General features: G+C 44.0%; 1 protein-coding gene and 2 long non-coding RNA genes across 5 annotated transcripts in view; 1 reads left to right on the forward strand and 2 right to left on the reverse strand.

Moving 5' to 3' along the window:
* The window catches only part of NT5C1B (5'-nucleotidase, cytosolic IB), a 44,188-nt gene extending 37,082 nt beyond the window's left edge, over window positions 1-7,106 (reverse strand). The window contains exon 1 of one of the 3 annotated variants that reach the window (XM_072644920.1): window positions 6,902-7,106. In XM_072644920.1, coding sequence (XP_072501021.1) covers window positions 6,902-6,934 — 33 coding nt within the window. In that variant the 5' untranslated portion in view covers window positions 6,935-7,106. The remainder of the gene's footprint in view (window positions 1-6,901) is intronic. The other 2 variants (XM_072644847.1, XM_072644768.1) reach the window with 2 other exon arrangements.
* Window positions 6,234-16,343, forward strand: LOC140527918 (uncharacterized). Its single transcript, XR_011974974.1, has 4 exons — window positions 6,234-6,339; window positions 7,332-7,434; window positions 14,479-14,576; window positions 16,031-16,343. It is a non-coding gene; the product is annotated as an uncharacterized lncRNA (long non-coding RNA).
* Window positions 8,131-14,484, reverse strand: LOC140527955 (uncharacterized). The gene is made up of 3 exons (XR_011975001.1): window positions 11,161-14,484; window positions 9,466-9,575; window positions 8,131-8,933 (listed from the first exon to the last, which is right to left on the reverse strand). It is a non-coding gene; the product is annotated as an uncharacterized lncRNA (long non-coding RNA).
* Window positions 16,344-19,321: the final 2,978 nt, after the last annotated feature.

A 19,321-nucleotide genomic window follows, 5' to 3' on the forward strand; every position in this document is an offset into this window, starting at 1 on the left:
GCTTTTGGACCTCCTTTTCCATGTGGCCAGTTTTGCCTTTTAGGGCGTTCTTCTCTGCATTGGCTTTTGGGATTTCTTTTGCCATTTGGGTTAGTCTGTTTTTTAAAGTGTCATTTTCTCCAGCATTTTTGGGTCTTCTTTAGCAAGCAGTTGCTTCATTTTTCATGATTTTCTTGCATTGCTCTCATTTGTCTTCCCAATTTTTGCTCTACTTCCCTTACTTGCTTTTCAAAATCCTTTTTGAGCTCTTCCATGGCCTGAGAGCAGTTAATATTTTTCTTGGAGGCTTTGGGTGTAGGAGTTTTGACTTTATTGTCTTCTGTTTGGATACTTTGACCTTCCTTGTCACCAAAGTCTGATTCTATAGTCTGATTCTTTTTCCAGTTTTTGCTCATTTTCCAAGCTATTTACTTGATTTTTGAACTCTTTGTCAACGTAATTCTCTGCTTCCAGTGAGAGCTGGGCAGGTGTACTGTCAGCCATTTGATTCCCCCACAATCTGTGGATCTAGAGCTCCAGAAACAGTCACTACACTGCCACTGCAGCTGCCCCTGATACTGCTGCCACGTAGGCCGCACAGGAGGCAAAGATGAGGAGAAAGTGAATTCTAAGACTAGAGGACAAGCAGAGAAAATGCCCAGAGTCAAGAGGCCAGTTCAATTGATCATATATTACTTAAAGGAGTGTAAAGTGAAAGAAAAGTAGAAATTTTAGTTCCAGGATAAAGTGGAGTGCTTATAGTCATAAGGGAGAAGGGACTCTGAGGATTAAGAGTCCTGGTTAAGAACCAGGGTACAGACCAGGAAAGAGGTGATTACACTTTGTCTAAGATCACACCACCTTGGAAACAAGAAAAACCTCCAAACTCCCAGAATTAGCTCTGAAAAATATCAACATTATAAAGTCTGAGGCTTAGGCCGGTGCTGTACCCTTCCACCCTAGATGAACAGAGCCCAACTTTAACATAAAGGCTGAGTCAAGATACAGGCTGGAAAAATCATCAAATAACAACAGCAAAAAAGAACCTGATCATAAAAAGTTGTTAGGATTATGGGGAAGATCAAGACAAAACTCAGAAAAAAATATTACTGGAAAATAGCTATAAACAAGCCTCAAAGAAAATGGAAATTGTGCAAAAAGAAACCAATATGAATTTGTGGAAGAACCATAGAAAGAGCAGAAAAAAATAAAAAAAAATTAAATAAGAGTGATGGAGTAAAATGTGGAAAAAGAAATGAGAGTAAAGCAAAAAAATTATGAAATAACAATTAGTAACTTGGTAAAAGAGGCTAAGTGACACAGTGCATAGAGTGCCAGATGTGGAATCAGGAAGATTTATCTTTGTAAGTACAAATCCAGCCTCAGACACTTATTAGGCATGTGACCCTGGACAAATAACTTAGCCCCATTGTCTCAGTTTTTTCATGTGTAAGGGAGCAGGAGAAGGAAATCATAAACTGTCCCACTGTCTTTGCCAAGAAAATCCCAGATGCAGTCAGGAAGAGTTAGACATGACAACAACAACAAAAGAGGTGAAAACAATACTGAAAAAATAACACTTTAAAAACAGAATTGGCTAAAAAATAAATGAGGTATAGGATTTCACTGATGAAAATAACTCCTTTAAAAGTAGAATTGGCAAAAAGGATAAAGAGGTGCAAAAGCTTATTAATGGAAATAAGTCCTTAACAATAAGAATTGGGCAAGTGGAAACTGGTGATTGCATGTGCTATAGAGAAAAAAAATAAAATAAAGTTGTTGTTTTTTTTTAAATGAAGAAAACATGAAATTCTTCTCCAGAAAAACAATCAACCTGGAAAATAATTGAGGAGAAATAATTTAAGAATTTTGGACTACCTATGAAAAACTAGGAAATTATGAAGGAAAACTGTCCAAATATCTTAGAACCAGATGGTAAAATGGAAATTGAAAGAATTGATCCATCGTCTACTGAAAGATACTCTAAAATGAAAACATCAAACAACATTACAGCCAAATTCTAGAATATCCAGGTTAAAGAGAAAATATTTCACATAGCCAGAAAGAAACCATTCAAATACTACAAAGCTACAGTCAGGTTCACACAAGATTTAGTAGCTATTACGTTATCAGAGCAGAGAGCTTGGATTATGATACTCCAGGAGGCAAGGGAGCTAGTATTACAACCAAGAATAACTGACCTAACAAAACTGGACATAATGCTTCAAGGGGAAAAATGAATGCTCTGTGAAATAGCAGACTTTCAAACTTTCCTGTTGAAAAGACCAGAGCTGAACAGCAAATTTGACTATCAAATACAAGACTCAAAAGAAGCATTAAAAGGCAAACATGAAAAATGTGAAAAAGAAACCATAGGGGACTCAATAAAGTTAAACTGTTTACATTCCCAAATAAAAAGAAGAGACATGTAACCCCTCAGAACTTTATCAATTTTAGGGCAGTTTTAAGTAGTTTACAGATAGAGGGGATGCATATAAATTGATTATGTTGGGATGATATAGAATGTAGCAGTAAGCAGTAAGAAAGAGGAATGAACTGGAAGAAGGGGGAAGAGAGAGGAAGAATGGAGAACATTATCTCACATAGGCATATAAGAAAGACCTTTTACAATGGAAGGGGAAATAATGAGGTGATACTTGAACTTCACTTTCATCTGAACTGGTTTAAAGAGGGAAGATAACCAAGCTGTGGGAAAAGTCTTTCAATTTTATCTCTGCAACATCTCCCTAATCTGCCCCCTTCTCGCTTCTGACACTGGCTCCATGTTCTTGGTGCAGGACCTCATTCCCTCACACCTGGATAGCTTCTAGGGATCTTCCTGCCTTAGGTCTCTCCTCACTCTAATTCATCCTCCATGCTGTATGATCAAAGTAGAACTGAAGTAGCTCAAAAGAAATGAGAAATGCACAGATTTAGAGAATCCACCCCAAATGTTCAAGCGGACTATTTGTACATGACCTGCAGTAGAGCATTCTGAACTCATACTGGTCTGATCAGTCACAGTTGGACATGTTGTACCTTGATTCTAGCCTAGTGATGTCATTTTCACCAGAATGAAGAACAACACTCAACCAAGCAGCCATTCAGCCACAAAAGTGCAGATCTGATCATGTGACACACCTACTTTCTATCCCTGCTAGGATCAAGTACAAAATGCTTTGTTTAGCATTGAAAGTCCTTTATAACTCAGCATCCCCTCCATTTCGTCTTTTCAAACCTTACTTCCCTCTATGGACTCTTCAATCCAGTGTCACCAGCTTCCTGGCTGATCAATGAATAAAACATTTCATATCTCATCTCTGGGCATTTTCTCTGCTTGTCCACCAGGTCTGGAATATTCTTCCTCTTCTACTTCAACTACTGACCTCTCTGGCTTCCTTTAACTTCCACGTCAAATCTTACCTTCTACAGGAAGCCTTTCCCAACCCTCAACTCCAGTGCTTTACCTAATTATTTTTTACTGTTTCCTATATAAAGCTTGCTTTGTATAGATTTGTTTGCGGCTCACTTTCTCCCCTGTGAGATTGTGAGCTCCTTAAAGGAAGGGACTGTCTTTCACCTCAATTGTATCCCCAAAACTTAGCACAGTGGCTTTGCAGATGGAGGATGGAAGAGGCGTGGTTGGATATTGGTACATTTGGACAAGGTGATGTGGTGGTATACTTGATGGCCTGCTCTCTCCATATGAGTCTCTCAGGTAAAATGGCAGCCAAGAGAGTGAGTAGAATCTTGAGCTACTAGAAGAGAAGCATGCCATTCAGAAATAAGGAGGTGATTTTCCACCAGGCTCTGCCTCGATTTGATCCCATTGGGAGCATTGTGTTGAGTTCTGGGCCCTGTACAGTCCATTGATATCGCCTTGCTTGCTGCTTGTCATGTACAGCCCCTAGTCATCCATCTCCATCCTTTACTTTCACTCTTTCTTAGGTCTAGAACACTCTCTCTCCTTAGATCTGCCTCTTGGAGCCTCTAAAACTATCTCCTACACAAAACCTTTCCAAATCGGGGTCTCACTCCCAAATGACTCAGTTTTCCCTTTGTTATCAGTCCTCTCTATATTTCACACATCCATGATGTCTTCCATCAGGGTAGAAACTCCTAAATCCAGGGATTGGCTCCCTTTGGTCTTGAATCCCAATATTTGGTACAGGGCCTGGCACATGGCAATGTCTTCATAAGTGCTTATGGATTCACAAATCAACTTATCCAGAGGAGGCATTCATGGTAGGGATGGTCCTTGTGACCAGTGGAGATCATTAGTTGAAAGAAGAAAAAAAGTGTGTTCAAGCTGGGAAGAAGAGGCTTAGGGGTGGGGAAAAGTGTGTGTGTGTGTGTGTGTGTGTGTGTGTGTGTGTGTGTTTGTGTGTGTGTATGTGCAAGAGCTGCTTCTAAGTTTTTGAAAGATTATAAATGGAATACATGATTGGACTTGTTCTGTTTGGCCCCAGAGGCTAGAACCAGGAGCAAGGGATAAAAAAAAAGGCAAAAAGAAAGAATAGATGATGTCAGAAAAAAACCGAATAATTAGACCATGGCAAAGGGAAATGGGCTTTCTCCCAAGGCTGGAGTTTGCAGCTCATAGGCTGACTGACCACCTCTCACATGTATTGTCATCATGACTCTTCGGGGGTTGGGCTGTCCGAGACAACCATCAAGGTTTCCCCATGGATGGTGGGAGTCTCTCAATAACAGAGCAAATGGCATTTCTGCATGGCTTTAAGATTTGCCAAGAATTTGACGGGCACTAGTTCTCCCCTATCATGTAAAATATCAGGTTCATCTTCCTGCTTTCCATGTTTCTTTGGATGCATCATAGCAGAGAACAGATTCTGTTCTCTTCAACATGAATTATTTATTTAATAATGACTGTCTTCATCTTGATACATTCTAAGCAAAAGAAATGGAAATATCTTCCTTTAGGAGGACATCTTCTCATGAGTCACAGACACACGAGATGGAAAAGCCTTTCCAGTGATCATCAGTCACAGCTCTTTGACTTTAGATAAAAGGATTTCCCATCTTACAGGTGGGATAATTGAGACAAAGAGAGGGAAGGGGGCCTCCCTAAGATCCCACGGGAAAGTAGGGGGTGACTCTGACAGTAGGAACTCAGGTTTCCTGATCCCAAGTTTGTGCTCTTTGCCATGGAGTTTTCTCCAAGTCATAGGGGATCTTGTGAGGGTAGTCACCCCCACCCCACCTTGTGTGCATCCTGCTAAAGAGTCAGGCATGAGGACCCTTTGTGATGGCTCAATTATAGATGATGGTTTAGATCGGAGATGTCTTAAATGGTGACCAAACCAGATTGAGGAGTAATTGGGAAACATTGAACAAAATCAGTAAAACAGAGGACGTTAATATGTGGTTTTCTAAGTTAGCACACACAGGCAGGGATTATCCTGTATGGTTTGATGGACCTTGTTTCTTTTTTGAGTTTGACACCACTGACATCTGGCCCATCCTGATCAATCTTGGGATAAGCTCCCAGTGTGATTTCTTCTCCCCTTTAACTCCTAAATGATGTGTGATCCTCACACACCAGACTGCTTGGGGTGGGACATTGCATGAACAGTGGCCACTGAGCTCCAAGTCTGTGTCTGGTGATAGATTTTGCAAGGAAGGGAAGGAAAGGGAAGAGAAGGAGAGGTTGAGTGATCTGGATCATTGACTCAATCTGTTATTTACTTCTTCTATACAATTTAATTATCAAACTATTTATTGAGTTCCCATCCTTGTGCTAGGTACTGTTAGGAATACAAAAACGTAGGAGAGGGCTCTGTCTGAAAGGATTTCACAATCTGATTAAAATGAGATGAACCTGTGACAAGCAACTGGCAACACCGCATACTCCGATGTTTAAATATCCAGACCAAAAGCCCTTAAATTCAGTTTGGACTCTCATCCAGAGAGCCTCCTAGCATGGGATCTGTGGTGGAGGCTTGGACCCAGGTGCCATAGCTGCTCTCATTCCAGGGTTCCTTTCGCTCTGTCACTGTTCCCTACCTTGACCTTGACACAGATCAGCCTTTTCAGGCATCTCTGTCTCTAGAAATGTATAAATACTCTGGAGAACCACTTCTTCTTTAGGCCTCAATTTTTCTTTTTATCTATATGAGAAGATTACTAAAGACCCCTTGGGCCCTAACATTCCATGATTCTATGATTCAATAATTGGGGAAGATACAGTAACAGAGCTGGTAGACACCCATTTAAACTGGTAAGCCCAAGTCTCTTATTATCTGGGGGAAGCAAGCCAAGGTTTCTTCTTGGAGTTTACTTAAGGGCTTAGCACCTGCTTGAGAGAAGCTTCTGGAAGAATGGTTGAGTGAGCCAAGATGAGTAAGTAATCAGAGGAGGAATCTGTTAGCTTTTGGTCTCCAGTGCATTGGAGAAGGCCACCCCTTGGGATGACTATTCCTGGGCCTTCTTAGGAGAAAGCCTCAGTCTGCTTGGTGCTTGGCATGGGGGCTTGACCTGGTGTTGCCTGTATCATAGTGGGTGTTGCTCTCCTATTGGCGCCTCTCCCTATCCAAGGCTTACTTGGGTTCCTTGGTCCTTAGGCAAAGGACCCTAATTAAATTCACCTTCCCTGGGCCCCCAATGTCCAACCACCTTGGGCTCCTTTTCACAAGGAGACAAGAATCCATCCTAAGGTCAGGTTAGGCTGCTAGAGAATCCTTCCTCTCCAGAGATCCCATCACAGTCAGGTTCACTAAGATAAGTATGGAGAGGCCTGGCATGGCTGTGCAGCTGCCTCTGTCTTCACCCTGCCATCCCTCCTCTGCCATTTCCTTTTTTCTCCTCATCTCTCTTCCCTTCCATAAGTAGTCAAAGCTAAGGCCATAACTGGGCCTGGATAGCAGCTGCTCCCTGCCTTCAGAGGGACGCTTGGGATGCTTACCTTCTTCTTCTTGGAGACGCTATCTTGACTCATCTCCTAAAGGCTGAAGATGATTTGTTTACATAGATGTTTGCTCCTTCCCACACCCATTGCATATTTCTTCCCCAGCCTGCTGGTACTTGGAATGCTAAATTTGTGACATCATGCAGGGTTCCATGGCAACAGATTGCCTTTAGATGGGTGTGCTTTTAGAAGTGTCTGGGTTGGACTGTTTTGAAAAAAGATTTTTTCATCAAATTTAAAGTCATTGATATATGTCACAAGGATGACCATGGAAAGGCCAAGATCCTTTGGATTTGAAGGACTAAAGAGAGGGGATGCTCTCCCTCTATGCAACAAATCCGAGAATTCCTTGGCTACTCCGCTTATATGGAAATGATTCTGTTAAATTCAGCAGACTTTTTAATTATTATCCTTAAACACCATCTAGGTGGGAGATCCTGAGGATACAGCGAGAGAGCTATGACCCAAGTCCTGCCTTCCAGAATGCATTGAGAAAAGGGTACATCCACCCATAGCTACAGCACAAGAGAGTGAGTGAGATCAGTGCAAAGGGGAAGCCTAGGCAGAGAGAGATTGGAGAGATTAAATTTAAGACAAAGCCCCTTTCATCTTGGGTGATCAGGGGAGGCTTCTCAGAGGAACTGGCCTTTGACTCAGCCTTTGTAGAAGAGGGAGAAGATGGAGATGAGGTGGGAGCCTTTGCTAGCATGGGATGAGATCTGATCAGAAGCCCAGAGAGTTCAGGACAAGCCTGAGAGGTAGAGGGCAGAGACAAAGGAAAGGAGATAAGAGGGGAAGTAATGAGTTCCCCATCTCCAAGAGTGCCTGAGCAGAAGCTAGACAGTTTGTTGGCTTGGTTGAGAGGATTCTTAATGAAGTACAGGTAGAACTAGAAGTGTCCCTAGGATCCCTTCCACCTCTGAGCTGTCATGGTCTGGAAAGGTAGTTCAAAGTCAGCTGGCAAAGGGCTCTGAGGGCATCTGGGTGGCACAGTGGATAGAGTGTTGACCCTGGACCTGAGTTCAAATTCGGCCTCAAATACTTTCAAGCTGTGTGACCCTGGACAAGTCACTTCACCTTGTTTGCCTCAGTTTCTTTATCTGTAAAATGAGGTAGAAAAAACAAATCACAGTAATATCTCTGCCAACAAAATCCAAGATAGAGTCCTGGAGAGTCAGACCCTCCTGAAATAATGAACTCAGCAACAAGAAAGGCCTTTGGATTTCACAGTCAGAATCAGAGTCAGAAATTCGGAGTCAGAAAATATGTTTTGCAGGATGCCACAGAATGTTCTTGAGGAGTGGAATAACATAAGGGCTTCAAGAAGCCCTCCCCAATTTCCTTGATTCTAATTCCCACCATCCCCTCCCCCAAGTATTTTTATAAACATCTAGACTGACCTGTAGAAGGTTAACTCCTTGAGCTCAGGGATTATCTCCCTTTTGTCTCTGCATCCATTGTGCATGGCACACAGTAGGTGATTAATACATGCTTGATAATTGGTTTTTGGGTCTGACCAAGTTCCATCTGGAATCTTAGAATCACAGGTTGCAGGAAATTTTAGAGACTGGCTGTCAAAGTCCAGCCTGTCCCTGCACAAGCATCTCCATGATGTTCTAACTGACCAGCTCAGGTCCTAAAGTGACATGTTGCTCACTGGCCCCTTTTGGACAGCCTCTCCGTGTTGGGAATTTTCCTTAACAATCTGTCTCTTTGTGACTTCCACCCAAGACTCCTGGTTCTGTCATCTGGTGGGAAGCCAGAAAAGCTGGATTCCTCTTCCATGGGACAGAGTCCTTGAAATAGAAGTGGATTCTATTCCCTCACCCCAAGTCTTCACTTATCCTGGCTCAGTACCCTTTTCTTCCAGGCTTCTCTTCTGGATAAGTGGCCAGGACCTTTCCAATCTGATTTCTGTGAGGCACTGTGGTGTTCCAGTGGATGGAATACTATAAAAGTGTATGGTTCAAATCCAGGCTCTGCCATGATCCCAGAAAACTCATTGATCTTCAAGGTTCAGTTTCTTTATCTGTAAAATAGAGATGATAGGAAGGCATTTTGAGGCTCTATATGCTTTTGAAAGTGTTAAAGCCCGAAAGAAATGTATGAGTGCAGTGAAGTCAGATCACCTAGTTTCAGTCTTGGGTTTGGAGTCAAGGGACCACATTGTTAGGATGTATTAAATTTAACCTGATAAATATTTATTGAATTTTTACTACAAGTTGGTCATATGCTAGGTGTGATTAGGGGCAAGGGGCAGGAGAAACCTACAGTATGGTTTCTGCCCTGAAGTACCTTGCCTAGGTCTTTTGGAGGAGAGAAGATATCCAGAGAAGAAGTCATTTCACAGCAACAGCTATGGTGAGGGAGACTCCCTCTAGCAGGAGTTGGGAAGAGAAAGCTTGATCTTCATGGACTAGCCTGGTCAGCGGTTGAGTCCTATGGATTGTTGGATTGTCACACCTTGTAGACTAGAAATGACAGCAAACTTGGAAAACCTCTGGTCTAAACCCTTTGCTGTACAAAGAAGGAAACAAATCCAGTGAAGGAAAGGGACTTACCAAAGACCTCCAGATCCCAACATGCAGCAAAGAGCAGTTATCACAGCCTTTTATCTATTATTCATTGGTCAGTCAACATCATTCTGGCACATTTATGTGTGTAGTGGGCACTGAGGAGCGAGACAAGGAATATTTTAGACTTTTTTCAGGTTTTTTGATAAGTCCTACTTTAGTCTATGAAAAGGGAGGAAATAAAAATCAAGACCCTTGATTGCTCCCCTCATTATACCCTCCAAAACATATAAAAGATCCCTTTGTTTTTCTTTCTTGTCTCTGGGACATTCAGCTCTCAAAAGAAGCTAAGGCTCTGTGTTGCTATGACCCACCCATGAACAGGTCCAGGTTAATTTTGATAATGGAATTATCATTGTCAGTTATCATTTCCAATGAAATATGTAAAGCAGATATACCAAAAAATGCACATACTTCATTAGAATGATTCTCAGGTCATTTAAGGAAGCCAGTCAGTGGAAATTTCAGGTCATTCTTTTATTGTGTTTTTTGGCAAAGCTTGTCACTGTGAGAATCATCAGTGGGGTGTACCCATTGCTTGGATGTTGACATTCCATTTGGCAGGGAGCAGCCTGCCTTCTCTGGGGACCAGCTCTGTTTTTTGTCAGAGATAATTGCCACTTTGTGACTTTTTTTGGAACTACCTCAAAACTACTAAAAAAAACATTTGGGAGAGAAAGTCACTGGGCTCCTCTAGGGTCAGTATCATGCAAGAATCTAGGAGATGGACTGAACCTAAAACCCTAGTTCTCTGGAAATGCTCCAAGATCCCTCTCACCTCCAACCACTCCCTCCACCCCACCATCCTGGCCCCAGACCCAGGCGATGGGAAGATGTCTTTGACTTGTATACACTTATCCCTAAGTATGATTGAAGTAATGGCCTCAATCATTTCCAGTCCCATGGGAGAGGGATCCATGAGGAGCAATACTGACTGCAGTCCCAAGGGATTATTGCCCTTCCTGGGTAAGGACCAAGTGAACAATTGCACCTTACCCAGATCATACCACATTGGAAGCACCAACCACTTCTAAATCCCCTGAACTGTCACTGAAGAGAGAAGTGTGCAATCATCCTCTCCCCACAATGGGAAGAGCCCGACTTTAACATCAAATTCAAAATCAAGAAAGAGGAAAATGAGTAAATGACAACAATGACAACAAAAGACCTGACCATAAAAACCTATTATGATGACACAGAAGATGGAGATACAAACTCAAAAGAAGACAATGGAGTCAAACAACTACAAAGCCTCAAAGAATAATGTGAATTGGATACAAGTCCAACAAGAATTCTTGGAAGAGCTTAAACAATTGGTTTCCAAATCAAATAAAAGTGATAGAGGAAAAAACAGACAAAGAAATGAAAGCAAAGGAAGAAAATTATGAAAAGACAATTAACAGCTTGGTAAATTCAAATGTACTGAAAAAGGAACATCTTAAAAAAACAGGATTGGCCAAATGGAAAAAAAGAGGTACAAAAATTCACTGGCGAAAATAATTGCTTAAAAATTATAATTGAACAAGGAGGAGGGTGACAAGGGTCACCAGAGTGGATCTGGGAGTGAAGAAAGCAAGTGAGCTCAGAGGAAAGGTGAAGGAAACATGTGAAAAAGGTTGAGGAGAAAAAAGAGAAACAAGATTTTTGCCTTCCAATCCTCCAGTTCCCTGCTGCTCTACTTACCCTGTCAAGATATGGGCTCCTCTGGAAGTCTGTGTCCAGGACTCATTGAATTGACCTTTAAAAGCCAGCAGAAGGCATGGTCAGTGGCCTTCATCCTCTCCTGCTATTTCCTCCTTGATTCTCTCAGTGGATTATTTGATACATCCTGAAGGGAACCCTCAGAGCTTCATTTTCACAATTCATTTGACCCCTCGTTATACAGCTCCTGTATAACTTGGATCAGGTCTGTGAAAACTCACCCCCTCACACCTCAAACCTGTCCTCTTGGGTAGCAATGGTGTACTGCTCTTAGCTCTTGCCATGATCGCCTTTCTGTCTAAATTTCATCAGAAAAGAGGAGACAAAGGAGATGAAGAAAGTAATGATGGGTCATGTCCTAGGACCCTCACTCCAACCCTGTCTGATGGACAGTGCAAATGATGTTCTAATGTAGTTCAGCAAATGTGTGTTTGATGGTTACTCTGTGGAGACTCCAGGTCCTCAGCACTTAGGAGGACTAGGGTGTCAACCGACACATACATTTCATTTAAACACTTTCATCCTCCTATCTTTATTTTATTTGCCTAATGGATAAAAGTGCACTATGTCAATTGGCATATTCTAGTCCTTTGAGATATTTCTAAATTCTGGTCCTCCTTAATATTTTATAGACAAGGAAACTGAGGGGGAGAATGTCAGCGAATCCCCCAAGGTCACCCAGTGAGGAGCGAGGTAGCAAAAAGAGATACCTGAGACCCTAAGGATATGTTGTCCTTCACATGTACACATGTACATGCTCTTCACATGTACAATACAAAATGTGCACCAAGTAAGACACAGTTCTAACATGATAATAAGGTCAGGAGGGATAGTCTTCCAGGTAGAGGGGACAGACATTGCAAAAGTGTGGAGGCTGGAGATGAACCAGTTGGAGTTTGGCACAGCCAGTACTGATGGAGCTCCTTGTGGTTTTCCCTGGCTCTCAAGCCTCAAGCACCCCTGATCTTCAAAAAACCAGAATGGATTACTGCCTTGTCCTTTTGCGGGGTGGAACTTTTCCTAGTTTTCCTTAGGTCAAAATGTTTTTGTGTCTTGACAAAAGGCTGCCTTCATCCCTGAACTTCTAAAGGAAGGCCAGCACCAAGGCCAGCAGCCAGTCACATCTCTGCATTCATCCTTCTGAGAAAGGGATGAAGCTGGGATGAAGCACACTTTGGAGAGTTTGCTGCTGGACCATAGGCAATGTTTTTGGAGTCACCTGTGATTTTTCTTCAGTTCTCCCTCCTCTTCCAAATCCGGGGCTTTCCTCCATTCTCTTCAGCTTTCCATCTGAGTGTTTTTTCTAGGTTACCCTAGAGAAGAGGTTTTGGCTCCTAGAAAGGGAACTCCAGCCATGAACAAACCTTAGTTGGTGTTTGGGGCTACCCAGGCCAACTCTCTTAGAGACAGGTCCTTTCCTGGGCTGATGTTCTGCTCACAGGGACCCTTTGAATATTTAATTAGGACTCACGTTTTTCCTTGTCCAGAGCCACTGGAGAGTTTTGTCTGAGTCTCAAAGTGAAGGCTGTGTTGGGTTAGCCTAGGAAGCCTTCCTTATTAGCTCAGCTGGCAGAATCCAGAGCCTCCTGAAAATTCTTCCTGTCGCCATCTTTTCTCACCTGAAATCCATCAATCCACACCATGAGAAGAATAATCTTTTTTAGGGAAAGATTCACAAAATGTTAGCAAATGAAAGGAGACTCCTGGCCCTCTACTCCAATCTAGCCTGCATCTAAAGGAAAATCCCCTGTGGAACTTGGACGAGGTGGCATTGATAGCCTCTCACTGGCCTTGACTGGGCTGTTTGCCTATGCCCCAGAAAGTAGAAGCTGGCTGACAATGTCTGGATTTGGAGAAGGTTCTTTGGAAGAAGACCTGAATTCAAATCTTGCCTTGGACACTCAACAGGTGACTCTGGGTAAGTCACTTAAGCTCTTTCAAAACATCTGCAAAACAGAGACAATAACCGTCCCTAATTCAGAGTCCTTGTAAAGAATGAATAAGAAAACATAGGTAAGGCACTTAGGAAAATTTCATTGTCATCCTCCTCATCATTATCAGAGCATTAACCACCTTAATTCCTCAGATCTGCGTCTCATTAGACCTCAGGGCAAGGGCCATTTGCTGTCTAAGGGTGTTTACAAATCAGCCCAGGTAGAATTAGCTCTGAGTCCCCACTCACTGGCTACTCCTGCCTTCCTCTGTATCTCCTGTATTATCATCAGTGCCAGTTTGGAGAGCTTTGTGTCATGCAGTTATTTGCTCTCAGAAGCAGCTTCTGGGTCAAAATGCTTCAGAGTGAATCCATTCTAACATAGACATGATAGCCAGCAATCACACAGCACTGAAATGTTTGCAAAGCTCTAAGTATATATCATTTGTAAGCAGTATTTAGTAACCGTTGAATACAAGGCATAATAAAATATATTTTTTAATGGAATACCTGCAAGCTTGTCCCTTGCCTAAGCCTTGCTGCTTTCCCAAGTCAGAAATTACATAAAAATCCAAGAATTCTAAACTTTTCTTGTGTCATGGACCCCTCTGGCATTATGATGAAGCCTACGGACCCCTTCTCAAGGTGATGTTCAGGCGTTTTCAGTTGTGTCCAACTCTCCATGACCCCTTTTGGAGTTTTCTTGGCAGAGATACTGAAGTAGTTTGCCATTTCCTTCTCCAGATCGTTTTGCGGATGAAGAAACTGAAGCAAACAGGGTTAAGTGACTTACCCGGGGTCACACAGCTGTTAAGTATCTGAGACCAGAATTGAACTGGCAAAGAAGAGTTTTCTTGACTCTAGACCCAGTGCTTTATCCACTGCATCACCTAGCTGACTTCTCAGAATAATGCTTTTTAAATGCATAAAATAAAATACAGAGTATTACAAAGGAAACCAATAATATTTAAATTCAGTTATCAAAATATTAGTCTAAAAACACATCTATGGACTTCTGGCCCATGTAGAATGTGAGCCTTCCCTAGGGAAACCCAGGGTGAGGCCAACTCAGTTTCCACAGGACACTGAATCAGCTTCAGATCCAGAAGACGTGATATCAGGGTTCCTTGGTTCATTCATCTCACAGAGTAGGACATGGAGTGTCTAGTGAGAATTGGAGCTCAGGAGGGTTGGCACCACCCACCGTCCTGGGTGCGAGGTCACTGGTGGGGATCTGGGCCCTCCTCTGACTTGAGCTAGCCCCTCATGGAGCAGCTGTGCTTGCACCATCATTCTAGGTCCTTCCTGTCCCTCCCCCTTACTCTTACCTTCTCTGTCCTCTCATCTCTCTTGCTGCCCCAATCCAGTGGCTCTACTGAAAGGGTGGAGAAGAAGCTATGGAGTGAAGGGCTGCTGTGCAACACACCAGACAAGCAGTCATCCAGACTTTCACTGGAGATATTAAGTAAGGAAGAATCCACCAGTCAGTCAGCTAAGTAAACAAGCATTTGTTAAGTGTGCCAGGCACGATGCTAAACACTTGAAATATAAACACAAGCAAAAATAAAAGACACTTCCTGTGTTCCAGAAGTTTATATTTTAAAGAGAGGAAGACAGCCTGTCAAAGGAAGCTGAAAGGATGGAGGGAGAGTGGGGCTCAACTGGCACAGAATGAGACAGGGCTATCCTGGGCATCCTCCTTCACTGGAGAGGGGCTGCAACTATACATGAGAAGCTGGAGGGAACTCCCAGCACATAGGGATTTATGGGCCATTAGAGAGAAAGTCAGCAGTACAACCCAAGATGGTCTTCATTAAGAAGCTTGCACTTCTACCAAACCAGGAAGCCAGGATTCCAGAGAGCTCAGCACAATGGGGTAGTTTTAAAGTCAGAAGACCTGGTATGAACCTTGGCTTTTCTAGTATTGCTTGGGGGATCCTGGGCAAGTTTCTTCCCACCTAGAGGCCTCTACTTCCTCATCTGTATTAAGGCCAGCTTGGATTCAGTGCCTTCAGGGTCAATCCTGTGACTTGCCTTACACAGCTAGGCATGTGATGTGTGACCCACCCTTCATCTGCTTGCTCAGCCAGGGCTCTGCACCCACATGGAGGAATCATGGTGGTGGGGCAGTGGGGAAATCCCCAAACTGGTCCCAGGTGCCACTGAATGTGCGGCTCTTGAGCTATGGAAGCAAGTTCAGCTTCCATTATCTTTCTTGTCTCAGTTTGTCCAACTGCCCTTTGGGTTATTGGACTTCTTGGCTCATAGTGTCTGGTGAAAGACAGAGGACATGGTTCCTTCTTGCCTCTGAGTCTATGAATTTGGGGCAATGGTCTCTGTCCTTGGTAAAAGGAGGATATTCTAACCAAATTCCAGGAAAATGGACCACAGGAATGCAGGAGCAGGAGTTTAGGCTGGGTTGTACAACCAACCTACCTCAGTGCCCTAATGGGCATGGACCAAATGAGAAAAAAAGGAGTTTTCTGGCTGAGCCACAGCAGATGAAGTGAGGATTTAGGAGAGTCATAGAACTTGGTGGGACCAATACTGCAGGGACAAGACTGACTTTTGAGCCTCCTTCTCCCAGAAACTGAGTTGATGGGGAGGGGGGATGGGCAGAGTGTGCCACTAAGGGGCTGGGAGGGAATGTTTGTGCTTTGTTCTGGCCACGCCTCCCAAGTAAATATCTCCAAAAGTTAAGTAATGCTCAATTGTTAAATGGAACTGATCTTTAGTCACTACCAGTTAACAATGACAGTCCCCTGATGGCCCATCTCTGTCAAGTAAGAGGTTGGCCTTCACAGCCTCTAAGGTTTATTCCAGCATCTGTGAAGAGTCTGTATGGACATTACTGCATGACTCTACTTCATTTTCCCTTCCTCTCTGATTTCAGTCACCAATTCATTTTTCTGTCCCTAGACCATGGTTAGCCCCAGCAATGGCCTTCAGACATCAGGGAGTAGGTCGACCTTGCTCATGCCTTCCATCTTACCTTCCCTGAGGCCCATGGAGCAGTGAAAATGCCCTGGAGACAGATAGAGTGAGAGTGGCTAAGACAAGGACGCTGTCCAGGCATCCTGAGGGCCAAGGGGCTTGGGCTGCAGCCGCTTCTTTCCGAGTTTATTTGTGTTACCACGACAGCGACGATGTTGTGCAACATGGGCTTTGAAAAGGGCCCTGCTTGTTCCGTTTACATTCTACCGTTCGTTCATTAAACATTTCTAAATAGTCACAGGGCCAAATTCTTAAAAAAATAAATGGGATCAGCCCGGGGTTCTTGCCAAGTCAAATATCCATGGCTTCTAGCAATTAGGTAATTTCCAGCTTCGCTCTGGTGATTGGGGCTGGTAAGTCAATGGTCATGCAAAGAAAAGTTCCAGACCAGTCTGTATTAGCATGTCCTTCACCGATATATGCAAATCATTTTCCTTTTTCCTCAGTTATAATTGGAGTCTCTCCCCCTCCCCACTCCCCCCGTGGCTCCTCATCATAACAGTTTATATCTGGACAATGTCATGGTAAAATGTGAAAATGGTCCATGGAAACCCAGTGAAATCAGGCCCTTCTGGTGTTAATGAAAAGAGCTCTGCAGTTTTTGCCCAAGGTGTTAGGCTGCTCTCCCCTCTTCTCTAGCCTGGCACGAACCGTTTCCTCTTCCATGTCCAAGTGATCTGACCCAGACTAGAGCAGTACTGAGGAAGTCACCTCATGAGGCGAGAACTCAGTAATTGAGTACTAATTTTAAATCTTCCTTAAAGCTCGTGCTATACAGATGATTGGCAAGGAGGGGTTTTTAGGAGGAGAGACCCTGGGCTTGGAGAGGAAGTCTGAGTTAGCCCAAGGAGCCCTGCCCTTGCCGTTGGAGGTCCTGGGCTCACACCCATCTCTGGTACTGGTTGGTTGTGTGATTCAGGCAGAGCCTCAGTCCTCATCTGTTAAGTAGGGGTAATAACACTTGCCATGTCTAACTTAGGGTTTTTAAAAAAACGGTCACATGAGATAATGTGTGCACAGTGTTTTGTTGTTCAGTTGTTTCAGTCATATCTGACCCTCTGTGACCCCATTTGGGGTTTCCTTGACAAAGATACTAAAGTGGTTTGTTATTTCCTTCTCCTGCTTATTTTACAGTTGAGGAAACTGAGGTAAAAAGGGTGAAGTGACTTGCCCAGGATCACACTGTTACTAAGAATCCAAGGCTGGATTTGAACTCACAAACAGGAGTCTTCCTGACTTTGGGCCTCTATCCCCTGCACCACCTAACTGATTTATAGACCTCCTAAAAAAGGCTGAATAAGTAAAATGTGCCTGATATTTATATATTTTTATCAGGAACACTGGGCTAGTTTTTTGGGTGCTGCATTTCAGGGAAGACATTGACAGTCTGGCTCTTGCCTACAAGTGACCAGAATGATAAGCAAACGGGAATATTACCTCATGAATTCAGTCAACAAGAATGAAGTCCGAAGTTTGTGTGAGGGGCCAAAAGGCTTCCCATTGGAGATTCAGAGACAAAAGAAAAGAAAGCCTGCTGCCAGAAAGCTTCCACAGTTTTGAGGGTCAAGTGGGATGAGGAACAACGTGGTGGTCCAGAGGATTCAGTTGTAGACCCAGAATTTAGAAGCCCTGAGTTCAAATCCAGTTTCAGAAACTAACTGTGGGACCCTGGGCAAATCACTTAGACACTGCCTGCCTCAGTTTCCACATCTGTAAAACAGAGATCAAATGAGATAATATTAAAACAAATGGTAACCACCATCATCTTCATGACTGAGTCAATTCAAACATTCGCTGAGACCCAGTGGGATGAGGCAGTGGCTGCAGCAGAGTCGCTATGCTTGGGTACAGATATCCCAGTACCTGAGGGGAGAAACCAACACCCCAAAGGAGGTGGGGAGGGGCCGATGTGATGGCCATGCCAGGCTGCAGTACACACCACCTGGGCTGGAGGCAGGATGCCAGGGGAAGCAGGGGAGCTGATCCCAAGCCTGGGGTTCTGTGGCCTACAGAGACATCCGTGGCTGGCTTGCCTTTGGTGATTTCATCTTCCAAAAAGCAGGGAATGCAAAGGAAATTATGACTGCGGCTGCTCCTTTGGATCAAGGAGGAAGCGAAGGCCAAAGTAGAAACCACAGGGATGTTCAGGGGAGTGGCTGCGATGGAGAGGGTGGCCCCGGATCTGCTGGTGTCCGAGCTCCCATTTAGCTCTCAGATCCGCCACTCTGGCTGTTCATGCTGTAGGTCCTGTCGACTTCCTTCTCTCTGGATCCCTCCAGCCAGTTTCCAAATCTTGTGAGTTTTTTTCTGTTCTGGAAGTTCCTGGCATCCTTCCCATGCCCTCAGCTCCCATTACTATCTCCTACTTCAAGAGTTTTTTTTTTTTTTTCCTTTTTTGACCAGGCCTGTGGACTGCATCGACTGCCTTCTGACTGGCCTCACTGTGTCCCTCCTCACTGTTTTCAGGCAACTGTGAGTGTCTTTGGACACATCCATCTCCACTCAGAGTCAGTAGCTGCCTGTTCCTACCGAATAAAACACAAACCACTTGGGACGGGTTTGGGGGCCCTACAGCCTGGACCCTCTCACTCTCTTCAGCCAAACTGGGCCAGACCTTGTTCTTCCCTGGCCTCTTCCCTTCTCCACAGCTTTGCTGACTCTGTACCCCCTGTGGAGAAGGGAGTTCTAATGTGCCTCCTAAGCCTGGCCCTCCCCTGAAGACCCAGTTCAGTGGCTGCCTCCGGGAAACTTTCCTCCTATTTCTGCCTGTCTCCCACTGACAGGCATCCACACCTTGCATTTATGATCCTACTCAGTCTATACCTGCCCTTTCACTCATGCTGCACTACCTAGGGCCCAGCCAGATCAGTCAGTGGAGCCTGAGACTCTTAACTCAGGGTCATGGGTCACACATGGGTGGGTGCTGTGTTTTGGGGGATGTAGGGGTGTTCCAGGAGCACTAGCCCCTCTGGGGTGGGGGCTGTTCATCTGCCTCTGATGTCAACCTGGCACTCAGCTCTGTCTTGGGACTCCAAGAAGTCACACCCCACTCAGCTGTCTGCCAGAGCTAAACTAGGTGCTGAATTAGGGGGGTGTCTACACCAAACATGTGAAGACTTACCCCCAGGGAATGGACAGATGAGAACAATTTGTTCTAGTGGCCAGGAAAGCAGCTGAAGCAGGTGCTGTGGAGCACTTAGGGCTTGGTCATGGTCA

Source organism: Notamacropus eugenii, chromosome 1, assembly GCF_028372415.1.
Source record: "Notamacropus eugenii isolate mMacEug1 chromosome 1, mMacEug1.pri_v2, whole genome shotgun sequence".
Taxonomy (NCBI): Eukaryota; Metazoa; Chordata; class Mammalia; order Diprotodontia; family Macropodidae; genus Notamacropus; species Notamacropus eugenii.